The following is a 12504-nucleotide window of genomic DNA, read 5'->3' as shown; positions in this document are numbered from 1 at the left end:
CAATGGAATCACCCATGGAATTTGAAATGCACTGTATACTGTTTTCTGAGTGCCATTCCAAGAGAGTGTGAGATTATTGTCCTGGGGTGTGGCCTGGACATTGGGACTTTTAAAAAGCTCCCCAGGTAATTTTAATGTGCAGCAACATTTGAGAATGACTGTTAGACAATACTCACTTCATATTATCCTAGCCCCTTTTTTTCTGTATGTCTTTTATCTCCTGTGAATGCAGCTTTTTGATGGTCATAGACCTAGTTTTGTCACAATAACTGATACATTTATTAAGTGCTTGGCTAAGACGCTTCCTTGGTATCTTTAAGCCTTTTCACAAACCCTGGGAAGTTGGAATTACGATCTCCTTTACATAGTTGAGGAAATAGAAGCTCAGGGAGGAGCAACAAATTGCCCAAGATAGACCTTGTAAGTGATGGAATTGGGTTTCACATCTGTATCTAATTCCTAAATATTACACTGTATTAAGAGAGCCAGAACTCTAACCGCTACATCACACCATCTTGGTGTGTGCTGCCAATATACAGCATACACTTATGGAAGGAATGAGTGAAGAACGGTTTCCTCCCTCAGGCAGTGGGGGACCAAAGTTATTCAGCAGGATCAACATAGTTCTCCTTTGGTGGGTCTGTGGAGAGGGTTTCTCTGTGTGTGAAAACTCCCCTTGACCCTTGTTTGCTCAAAATTCTCCAATCTGCTCAACTTCCAGCCACATTGTTTTCTGTCATAGTACAGGATGGAGAAGGAAGAGGTTGTTGTCTGTGACCCCATGGGAATTTTATTCTTTTTTCTGTGGCTAAGGTTGTCACCAACTTAAGTTGGCTTGTACACTTTAGTATTACCTGAAGCCATCAGAAGTGGGCTGTCTTCTCTTGTTCTGCTGTAATTGCAATGTGTTCTCTTGGGGGAAAAGAAGAGTGTAATCATCTATGTAATTAGCATGTCTGCGTATCGATGCAACTGTGATAAATGACATTCATAAGGATGGACCTGAAATTTTACAAGGTAATCAGATGTCTTCTGAATCACCAGAGCTTTCTCTTTGTTCAGAATCACTCCAGTATGCTTTGAAATTCAGAAAGCCTATATATTGGGAGAAAAAAACATAGAGCCTGGCACTTTAGTATATTCCGATTTTTGACAAACCACTGGCTATTCAGTTAGAAGTGCTATGGGCTGGTATCTGTCTTGCTTGGTTTACTTATTTTGTTGCCTTCTTGGCTGCTGGGAATGTCCTGGTTGACTGAACTGTGGCTGTGTTGAAACGTAGATGAACATTCTCTCTGACAATTGTCTCTACTGCCATGCTGTGTCCTGTATGTGACCAGTGTTATTGAGAATGTCTGTACCCCTTGTCACCTCTCACCTCATCAGCTACCAGTCAGCAACACAGCTAGCAAAGCAGCATCCTACTTTGTACAATGGCCTTTTCTAAAATACAAAAACAAAAAAACCCTTTTTGTTTGGAAATACTATCAAACTCACAGAGTTACAAGAAGAGGACAAAGAAATCCTGTATATTTTATATGCTTTACCTGGTTAGAAACCAATTGTTAACATTTTGCCATCCTTGCTTTATTATTGCCCTTTCTCTATCCCTTCTTTTTCTCTTTTATTCGCTCTCTACTCTTCCCCTAAGTTATTTACATATATATATAAAAAATAATTTTGGAGAAAAAAATCGAATATATATAAAATATGTATTTTAAATTTATATATTATATACAAATATATTTACATATGTAAATATATAATATATTATTTATATATAGGTATATATATTTTCTCCTAAATTTGTGTGTGTGTGTGTGTATGTGTGTGTATATGTATATATAAAACTTAGGGTAGGAGTAGAGAGAGAGAAAAAAACAGAAAGAGAGAGCTATGTAGGCCAGGCGTGGTGGCTCACACCTGTAATCCCAGCACTTTGGGAGGCTGAGGCAGGCAGATCACCTGAGGTCAGGAGTTTGAGACCAGCCTGCTCAACGTGGCAAAACCTCATCTCTACTAAAAATACAAAAAATTAGCCAGGAGTTGTGGCAGGCACCTGTAATCTCAGCTACTCAGGAGGCTGAGGCAGGAGAATAGCTTGAACCAGGGAGGCAGAGGAGGTTGCAGTGAGCCAAGATCACACCACTGCACTCCAGCCTGGGCGACAAAAGCGAAACTTTGTCTCAAAAAAAAAAAAAAAAAAAAAAAAGAGAGAGAGAGTGAGCTATATATATAATATATATATTTATATGTTATATATAAATACAAATATATATTATATGTATTTTTTCTCCTAAATTAGTTGAAAGTTACAAACATCATGCCCCTTTAGTAATTTTGATGTCTCTCATGTATTCTCTAACATAAAAACATGCCCCTTTAGTAATTTTGATGTCTCTCATATATTCTCCAACATAAAAACTATAGTTTTCCGTCAGCAAATTTAACATTGATATAGTATTGTTATCTAAGCTATATGCTGTCTTCTGTTTTTGCCTCTTGTCTCGATAACGTGGTTTATTGCAATTTTTCCATTGCATCAGGAGGCATATTATGTTGACTTGTCCCATCATTGCTGGTGTTAAGTTGGATCACATGGTTCTGGTGGTGGTCACCAGCTTTCTCCACTGCAGTATTACCACCTTTCCTTTTTAATTAAAAAAAATACTTTTGTGGGGAGATATTTTGAGATTGTATAAATATCTTGTCTTCATCAAAATTATACTCACAGGGTTTAGCCTACACACATGATCTTCCCCAAATCAGTTATCATATGGTGGCTGCCAAATAGTGATTTTTTTTTTTTTTTACTAACTTCCATCATTCTGTCCTTATTTCTTTGTTGGTATTCTTGAGCTTTCCTCATCTCCACTAATTTATTTATGTATTTATTTACTATTTTATCAATATAGACTCAGATATCCTTGTTCTATTTAATGAGTTATAATCCCTACTGTCTTTACTATCTTGATGCGTGTGGCTTATGTTTTAAAGATGACTTATTTTGTGGCATTGGGCAGGATCGGGGTGGTCCCATGTGCACTTCGTTTCTTGTTGCCCAAGAAAGGAGTCAGTCATCTAACACCTTCTTCTCCTTTTGCTGGTGCAGTTATCAATCCACCTCCTGTGGCTGGGACAATTTCATACAATTCAACCTCATCTTCCCTTGAGCAGCCAAATGCAGGGAGCGGCAGTCCTGCCTGCAAAGCCTCTTCTGGACTTGAGGCAAACCCAGGTAAGCTCTTAAGAGGGGATGAGAGAGGGCTGTGACTTGCTCCAGGAGCTCCATTACCTGAGGAGTGCAAAAGGTAGACTTGAACCAAGTACAGATTGTGCATTTCCAGGATTTTAACGGGTAGAAATAACTTTGTATTAGGCTTTTGGCTGTACTGGTTAGTTATTGCCATCTTAAAACTGTAATAACTTATTGTCATAGCTCACTCATCTGGTGTGTTGCCTGAGAGTTGGCTGATTTCAGCTAGTCTCACTCAATCTTGGCTGGGCTTGCTTGCAAGTTACCCATTGATTATAATCTCTGTTTTGGGCTTGGCTTGGCTAGAGCACTTGAGCTGAAGCAACTCTGCTTCACATATTTCTCGTAATTTTCCTGGGACTATTGGGCTACCCGGAACATGTCCTTCTTGTGATGGGAGAGGGCAGGAAGAAATACACAGTCTCTTGAAGCCTAGGCTCAGAACTTGTAAACCATCACTTCTGCCACATTCTTTTTTTTTTCCTTTTCTTTTTATTTGAGATGGAGTCTTACACTGTCACCCTGGCTGGAGTGCAGTGGTGCGATCTCAGCTCACTGCAACCTCCGCCTCCTGGGTTTAAGCGATTCTCCTGCCTCAGTCTCCTGAGTAGCTGGGATTACAGGTGCCCACCACCATGCCTGGCTAAATTTTCTATTTTTAGTGGAGGTGGGTTTTTGCCATATTGGTCAGGCTGGTCTCAAACTCCTGACCTCAGGTAATCCACCTGTCTCGGCCTCCCAAAGTGCTGGGATTATAGGTGTGAGCCACCATGCCCTGCTGACTTCTGCCTCATTCTCTCATCCAAAGCAAGTCACATAGTTGAACTCAGAGTTGAGAGGTGGAGAAGTGGAAAAAGGTAGTCTATTCCTTTCGTAGGAATAACTGCAAAGTCACATGGCAAAGAGTGTAGATACCAAGAGGGTAAAGAATTTGGCCATTAATGTAATCTACCACACGGACAAAAATATCTCTTGATCCTAGAAGCATTTCACAGTTAGAGAATGTTTTGAAGGTTGCATTTCTGTCCACAGACTTGACATCAGACAAATCTTGCATGTGACCAAATTTTTAAATAAAAGAAGTACCATGAAAGAGGGAAAGAAGAGGACCTTACAATATAAGAAGTATCATATATTTAGCATATGCCACCATTCCCTTTCACTTCCAAGGGAGATATCACTAATCCATGCAGAAACTCTTTACCAGTGAGCTTGGATTCAGCCTCAGATTTTTTTTAAAAATCATAAACACCATTAGTAGTCTGACAAGCAGAGGGCATATCAAGTACAAACCCCAGCTATGAAATAAATAGTTTTCAGCATTACTCTTAGGGAATCATGGAATTTGAGGACTTATTGGTCAGATGTCTGAAAATATTGTTACTTGTCTCCAAAAACAAACAACAAAAGAATTGTAAAAAAAAAAGAACTCGACAAAAGTCATTTAGTAAATAATATGTAATATTTCTGGAAGAATCTTCTACAGTCGAGTTACTTTATATTGTTCTGCTCCATTTCAACTAGAGATAGTGAGAATGCTATGGGGAGAATGTTATATTGAGATAGCAGTGGGATTCACATGTGAGGAAATAAATTAGATCTAGACATCTTAAAAATTCAAAAAATTTACTTGGAAAAATAAGTGCATGTTATGTCTGGAAAAAACTGGAAAAACCAAACATGAGAATAGAAAGGAGAAAAAAAACTACCATGCATTCTCATGAGGAAAGTGGAAGAAAGTTTTCTCTGCCTTTGCATGGCCTGTCCTATTGTGTGGAACGGTGAGATTGCATCTACTTGATAGGCTAGTGGCCCTGCTCACTTTGTGAGGCATCATTTTAAGGCAAAAAAGCATTGGAAAAGATAAAGTGTGTCATTTTATAATAAAAAATTAAATCCATAATTTTGTTTATTACAAATAAAACAATTTATGGTATATTTCAAATATATAATATACAGATATATATACATAATATATATGCATACATACACATATACATACGTGTGTGTGTGTATAGCCAAGCCCAGCACAGAGATTCCAATCAGTGGGTAGACTCATGAGCAAGCTTGCCAAGATTGAATGAGATGAGCTGAAATCAGCCACCCATCAGGAAACATACTAAATGAATGAGCTATGATAGTAAGTTATTATGGTTTTAAGACTCATTTGGGATTGGTTTATTACATAGCAATAACTAACCAATAAAGCCCAAAGCCTAATGCAAACTGATTTCCGTACATATATGGTGGGGTGCCGGGGGGCGGGGGGGGGGTGGAATTAACATGACTACAAGGAGAAATAAATCAACCAACGGTTGAGGGTTTAAACAAACAACTGAGAAATTCATAGGTCAAACAGACAAAAATATCAGTAAGGCTCTTACTGATATCCATACAACATGATCAATAAGCTTGAGCTAATGGAGTTATAGAGATCAAAATATGAAAATACACATTCTTTCCAGGAAGACACTGCACATTTACAAAAGATTGGTCTTATTTTAGGCCTTAAGGTAAAAATTTCAATACATTTTGACATTTTGGTGTCATATGGACCATGTTCCCTGACCTCGAAGAGACTATATTAGAGAGTATTAACAAACAATAGCTAGAATCACCCCTTTGCTTTTACAGATGAGGGAACATGTGCCTTAATATTTCATGTATCTAGTTAAAAATCATCATAGAAAGTAGAAAATATTCAGAATGAATTGGGTTGGCAGTTATTGTGAGCTCACAATAGCTCTCTTTCCTGTCTTCCTTTGTCACCCCTTCCCCTGGTGGTAAAGATAGAGTTGACCTCCGTACACATCAATGGTGTTAGAAAATTAGTTGGCATGGGCCGGGCGCGGTGGCTCACGCTTGTAATCCCAGCACTTTGGGAGGCCGAGGCAGGCGGATCACGAGGTCAGGAGATCGAGACCACGGTGAAACCCCGTCTCTACTAAAAAAATACAAAAAATTAGCCGGGCGTGGTGGCGGACGCCTGTAGTCCTAGCTACTCGGAGAGGCTGAGGCAGGAGAATGGCGTGAACCTGGGAGGCGGAGCTTGCAGTGAGCCGAGATTGTGCCACTGCACTCCAGCCTGGGTGACAGAGCGAGACTCCGTCTCAAAAAAAAAAAAAAAAAAAAAAAAAAGAAAATTAGTTGGCATGTATTATTTGTTTTGTGTTTAGAACCACCCATTTTTTGCCTTTTATTTTGATCATCATAGGAGAAAAGAGGAAAATGACTGATTCTCATGTTCTAGAGGAGGCCAAGAAACCCCGAGTTATGGGGGATATTCCGATGGAATTAATCAACGAGGTTATGTCTACCATCACGGACCCTGCAGCAATGCTTGGACCAGAGGTCAGCAGGGTAAACCTGGGCAGCCAGCTGGTAGACCTCTTCTGCTCTCCTGGCCACTCCAGCTGTCAGAAGTGGGGATGCTAATGCTGAGAGTTAACATGTTATGCTACCCTGGTTTGCATTTAACCTGGTGGTCAGTGTGGAGAGGGCAGGAACAACTGATCAAGAGGTAATTCCCCTTGATGAATATCACATCACAGGTCCACGTACTAGTAATCTCACAGTTGAAGGCATCGTTCCCAGCTTTTTCTCTTGAAAAATTTCAAGCCCTCATAAATGTTGCAAAAATTCTGTGATAAAAATCCATAGACTCTTTACTTAGATTCAGCAGTTAACATTACGCCACATTTGCTTTCTCTCTTTCTCTCTGTGCCTCCCCATATGCTCTTTTTCTTTCTCTCCCCGTTCCCCATGAACCATTTGGAACCATTTCGGAATTAAAAACACATGTCATAATACTTCACCCCTAACTATTTTTGCATGTACTGTATCTCATAAGGAAGCTATTCTCTTACATAACCACAATGCAGTCATTACTCTTAGAAAATTTAGCATGGTTACAATATTTTCTAATACAGGGTTGGTGAATTACAGCCTGCAAGCCAAATCTGGTCCACTGGCTGTTTTTTTCAAATAAAGTTTTATTGAAACATATTGTCTGCAGCTGTCTTTGCATTACAACAGTAAATTTGAATAATTGAGACAGGGAATGTGTGGCTTGCAAAGTATGAAATATTTGTCTGGCTTTTCACTGAAAAGTTTGCTGACCTCTGGCCTAATATAAAACCATATTTAAATTTCCCATATAGCCAGATGATGTCCATTATAACCTTTGTTGTTGTTGAAGGATCAGTTAGGGATTGTGCATTGCATTTAATTCTTATCTCTTCATTTGTTTAGTCTCCTTTAAAACAACTCCCCAGCCCTGTTTTGGTCTTTTGCAGCACTGCCATTGGTGAAGAGTCTTGGTCGCTAGTTTTGTATAAGGTCCCTCTTTTTGGATTTGTTGATTGTTTACTAAGGATTAGATTCAAGTAAGGCATTTTTGGTAAAAATGCTGCTGTCATCTCATTGCCTTGCATCTGAGGGCATGCAAGGCAATGACATTTCTCAAGACATGCCTGTCTTAAGACATTTCTGACAGCTTCCAGGAAATGAAGAAATGGCTTGGAGATTATATTACAATGTTAATTTTCAATTTGTCATGTTTTCTTAAGTATTTATTTTATGATATTGAGGATACTTCAGAGAACCAGAATGTTGTAATAGAAAAATCTCTTCCTAAAATTGATCTTTCCATTTCCTTCTGGATATCCGGTCTGTGAAGGCTTAAGACTATAGTTTTTTTAGAGATTTAGTAACATTACAGATTAGCTGAGTTTAGGTTTTTTCAGCTATAAAATGGGGATTTGTACTAGTCTATTGCATTGCTACAAAGAAATACCTGAGACTGGGTAATTTATTTTTTTAAAAAAGAACTTTAATTGGCTCACAGTTCTGCAGACTGTACAAGAATGGCATCAGCATCTGCTCAGCTTCTAGCGAGGCCTCAGGGAACTTTTACTCATGGTGCAGGGTGAATTGGGAGCAGGCACATCACATGGTGAGAGAGGGAACAAGAGAGTGAGGAGGAGGAGCCAGACCCCTTTAAACCACCAAATCTCATATGAACTAACTGAGCAATAACTCATTCATCAACAAGGGGATGGTGCTAGGCCATTCACGAGGGATCTGCCCTGATGATCCAACACTTCCCACTAGGTCCCACCTCCAGCATTGGAGATTGCATTTCAGCATGAGATTTGGAGGGGGCACACATTCAAACTACATCAGGATGCAGTCACATGTTTCAAAATATTTTGGATATGTTAATATTTAGTAGTATACTAGAGCTGGTGCGTACTGGAATGCACAAGAAAATTGTTAAATTTTCAGGAGTTTTGTGAGCTGGTTGTTCCATATGTTGGTAGCTTGAAATTGACTACCGTGGCACCTGGTTACCTGGATAGCCAGTTCTGGACGAATGAGATGAAGTGTCACCAGTTAGGGCCTTCCTTCCCTGAAGAGCTGTTTGTGGAGCATTTACTTGCAAACCACTAGGCAGATTAAATAAGATGGGGAGCATAAGTGCTGGCAAATGGTTGTGCTTCCAGCTATGGTTGAGTGTAGGTCAACGGATATTCTCTGGAAAGAAAACTGTTCTTTAAAAAGAGGTGTTAAGAATATATGCATGAGGCCGGGCGCGGTGGCTCAGCCTGTAATCCCAGCACTTTGGGAGGCTGAGGCGGGTGGATCACGAGGTCAGGAGATCGAGACCATCTTTGCTAACATGGTGAAACCCCGTCTCTACTAAAAAATACAAAAAATTAGCCGGGTGTGGTGGTGGGCGCCTGTAGTCCCAACTACTCGGGAGGCTGAGGCAGGAGAATGGCGTGAACCCGGGAGGCGGAGCTTGCAGTGAGCCGAGATAGCGCCACTGCAGTCGGGCCTGGGCAAAAGAGCGAGACTCCGTCTCAAAAAAAAAAAAAAAGAATATATACGTTAGTGCTACTATTGGGCCTGTCATGAGAATTTGAATCTGTCATCTCAAGGGTCCTTAAAGCTCAGCTGGAGAGGATTCCTTTAAGCCAGAGTTTGGCAAACTATAACCCACAGGCCACGTTTTGTCTGCTTACTGTATTTTTAAATAAAGTTTTATTGGAACAGTACTGCACCCATTATTTAACTTATTGTCTGTGGATGCTTTCGCATTATAGCAGAAGAAGGAGTAGTTGTGACAAAGACCTTATGGCTCACAACGTCTAAAATATTTTCTATCTGGCCCTTCACAGAAAAGTTTGCTGGCCCCTAATCTACACTGAATATCATCCATGTACACATATAATACTCCAATTTCTCAAAATGCTTTACCTGCCTTTTCTGTCTTGTCTTCATAACTTGTATGTGTATGTGTCTCTGTGTGTATGTGTGCACACATGTATTTAGGACTCTGAAAATCCACAAATGTGTATCTTATTAGAACAAAGATGAGAAGCTTGGATGTGTCCCGTCCCCACTGTCTTGAGAGAATAGCTCTGTGTAATTTTTTCCTGTCTCTTGCACATCAGACCAACTTTCTGTCAGCACACTCTGCCAGGGATGAGGCGGCAAGGTTGGAAGAGCGCAGGGGTGTAATTGAATTTCACGTGGTTGGCAATTCCCTCAACCAGAAACCAAACAAGAAGATCCTGATGTGGCTGGTTGGCCTACAGAACGTTTTCTCCCACCAGCTGCCCCGAATGCCAAAAGAATACATCACACGGCTCGTCTTTGACCCGTAAGTGGTACTTTCTGTTCCTTCTTCCTTATTTCCTTTTTAAATGAAAGAGGAACTGCTTAGTTAGTGAAAGTCAGCCATAGTCATCCACCGAATACTACTGCTCCTGTCTTGCTGTGGATACGGAGCTACACCAAGCTAATTTTCATGTCTGAAAGTGCTAAGATTAATTTTCAACAATTTACAAATTTTCTTGTTAATGATAATGAAACTTTATATTTTACATTGCTGATGACTATCCTGTGCTTCATTCTTCATAGCAGTGAGAGAATGTAACACTAAGATGTTCTGCTTTTTTCATAATCAAAATATTGGTTTTGGAATCTTAACTAGGTGCCATTATTGCCCAGGTCTGTGGGCAATTATTGGGATATAAGACAGGTTAACTTTGAAAATCCATTGCTTAAAAAAAAAAAAAAAAAAAAAAAACTAGGCTGGGCTGGTGGCTCATGCCTGTAATCCCAGCACTTTGGGAGGCTGAGGTGGGAGGATCACCTGAGGTTGGGAGTTTGTGACCAGCCTGACCAACATGGAGAAACCCAGTTTCTACTAAAAATACAAAATTAGCTGGGCCTGGTGACACATGCCTGTAATCACGGCTACTTGGGAGGCTGAGGCAGGAGAATTGCTTGAACCCAGGAGGCAGAGGTTGTGGTGAGCCGAGACCGTGCCATTGCACTCCAGCCTGGGCAACAGAGCGAAACTCCTTTTCAAAATAAAAACAAAAAACAAAACCCACAGAACCCTAAAGAACTAAACTTCTCTAATTGAATTTATTTTAACATACATAGCCCAGTAGCCTATGGGGACTGTGATCCATGCCTGTCACAATTCAGAGTGATGCTTTAGACAGAGGGAAGGATTCCATAATGCAGAGTTTTGCAAATTCTATATGTAAATTTTAAATTCTTTTTCATAATGTTTCTGTAAGATTTTGGAGTAAGACTTAACTCTTCAGAGACACATACCATGTTTGTCCATGACTTCCTGCTCTCCCCGACCCCTCCTTGGCACTGGCTGTGCCAGTTCCAGAGCACCTCTGCACATACTCTGTTCTCTGTTTGTAAACTTCAGGCACTTCTTAGGTGACTGGTATTTTGTTCTGATGGGAGTGATGACGACGTCTTGTGCAGGCAACCTAGCTCTAGAAAGTTCAGATAAAAGGATGGTCTAGCAAGATAGGGACTACATGAAGGAAGTTTCTATAGAAACTTAGGACATGTCCCTCTTTCTTAGTTGGTTAATAAGGAACACCCCAAAAAGTATGTTTATATAACTAGGATAGGTAAAACTTTGACATAATCTTATTCTTTCAGGAAACACAAAACCCTTGCTTTAATTAAAGATGGCCGTGTTATTGGTGGTATCTGTTTCCGTATGTTCCCATCTCAAGGATTCACAGAGATTGTCTTCTGTGCTGTAACCTCAAACGAGCAAGTCAAGGTAAGGGTAAACCCAAGGTCTTAGAAGAAAAGCAGAATGTGGGGCTTCTCACTAAGTCCTGCAGAGCTTGGGAAGATCTCTCTATACCATGTCCAGAGAAGGTTCAAAGTGGATTTAAGGACTTTCTGGGAATAGTCCTCTCACTCCAATGGTCTCCAACCTTTTTGGCACCAGGGACTGGTTTCACGGAAGACAATTTTTCCACAGGTCAGATTAGGGCTATGGTTTTGGGATGAAACTGTTCCAGCTCATATCATCAGGCATTAGTTAGATTCTCATAAGGAGCAGGCAACCTAGATCCCTTGCACGCGTAGTTCACAATAGGGTTTGCACTCCTATGAGAGTCTAGTGCCACCACTGATCTGACAGGAGGCAGATCTCAGGCGGTAATGCTTACTTACCTGCCGCTTACCTCCTGCTGTGTGGCCTTGTCCCTAACAGGCCACGGACTGGTAATGGTCTAGGGGTTGGGGACCTCTGTCTCACTGTGAGTGTATGTGTATGTGTGTGAGGAGAGTAAATGGTTTCACCTACCAACAAGTAGGGTTGTACCAAGGCTTTGTTGGACTTTGGGGCAAGGTACCAGGATACTGTACAAGTTTAATATGTAACTCAAGTGTAGTCTATAGCAAATGAAGGGATATTTGAAAAATAGATCTCAGTGTTCATTGTTAATTTACACATACATACAAACATGTAATCACAATTAGTGACACTGAACTACTGGAAAGGATATGGTTAATGTGGATTAGAAAGATGATTTAGGCAGCTTACACTTCAGAAAGATTTCTTATGACCTTGTCCCTAAGGGAAAACAAGGACTAAAGAAATTCTTTAAGGGAAGTCATGAAATTCTATAAGGCAAGTCATGTAAATTTATGAATAAATTTCAGAAGTTATTCTCGTAGGGTTTGGCATGTGTTGGAGTGTCTTTTTGTTTTGTTTTGTTTTTTATGTTGCTAATTTACCTTCCCAGTTGTCTTTGGCTTAGGTCCCTTCCTTTCCGGGAACTGTGTCCGTGTTTTATTGGTATTGCAGTTGGTGTCGCGGTCTGGCGAGAATAAATTAGATTCTGAATTGACAGAAAGAGCTCTCATCTAGACCTTGTCCTGTTCTACTTTCTTGCTTTTAAGAAAAG

General features: G+C 40.2%; 1 protein-coding gene across 1 annotated transcript in view; it reads left to right on the top strand.

Moving 5' to 3' along the window:
• Positions 1 to 12504, top strand: part of KAT2B (lysine acetyltransferase 2B) — a 114919-nt gene that overhangs the window by 76686 nt on the left and 25729 nt on the right. Inside the window, exons 8-11 of the mRNA XM_030812274.1 lie at positions 3113 to 3238; positions 6471 to 6607; positions 9715 to 9923; positions 11240 to 11366. Coding sequence (XP_030668134.1) covers positions 3113 to 3238; positions 6471 to 6607; positions 9715 to 9923; positions 11240 to 11366 — 599 coding nt within the window. The remainder of the gene's footprint in view (positions 1 to 3112; positions 3239 to 6470; positions 6608 to 9714; positions 9924 to 11239; positions 11367 to 12504) is intronic.

The sequence above is a fragment of the Nomascus leucogenys genome, chromosome 4 (assembly GCF_006542625.1).
Source record: "Nomascus leucogenys isolate Asia chromosome 4, Asia_NLE_v1, whole genome shotgun sequence".
NCBI classification, from domain to species: domain Eukaryota; kingdom Metazoa; phylum Chordata; class Mammalia; order Primates; family Hylobatidae; genus Nomascus; species Nomascus leucogenys.
The sequence above is the reverse complement of the archived record's forward strand: the minus strand, read 5'-3'. Positions and strand labels throughout refer to the sequence as shown.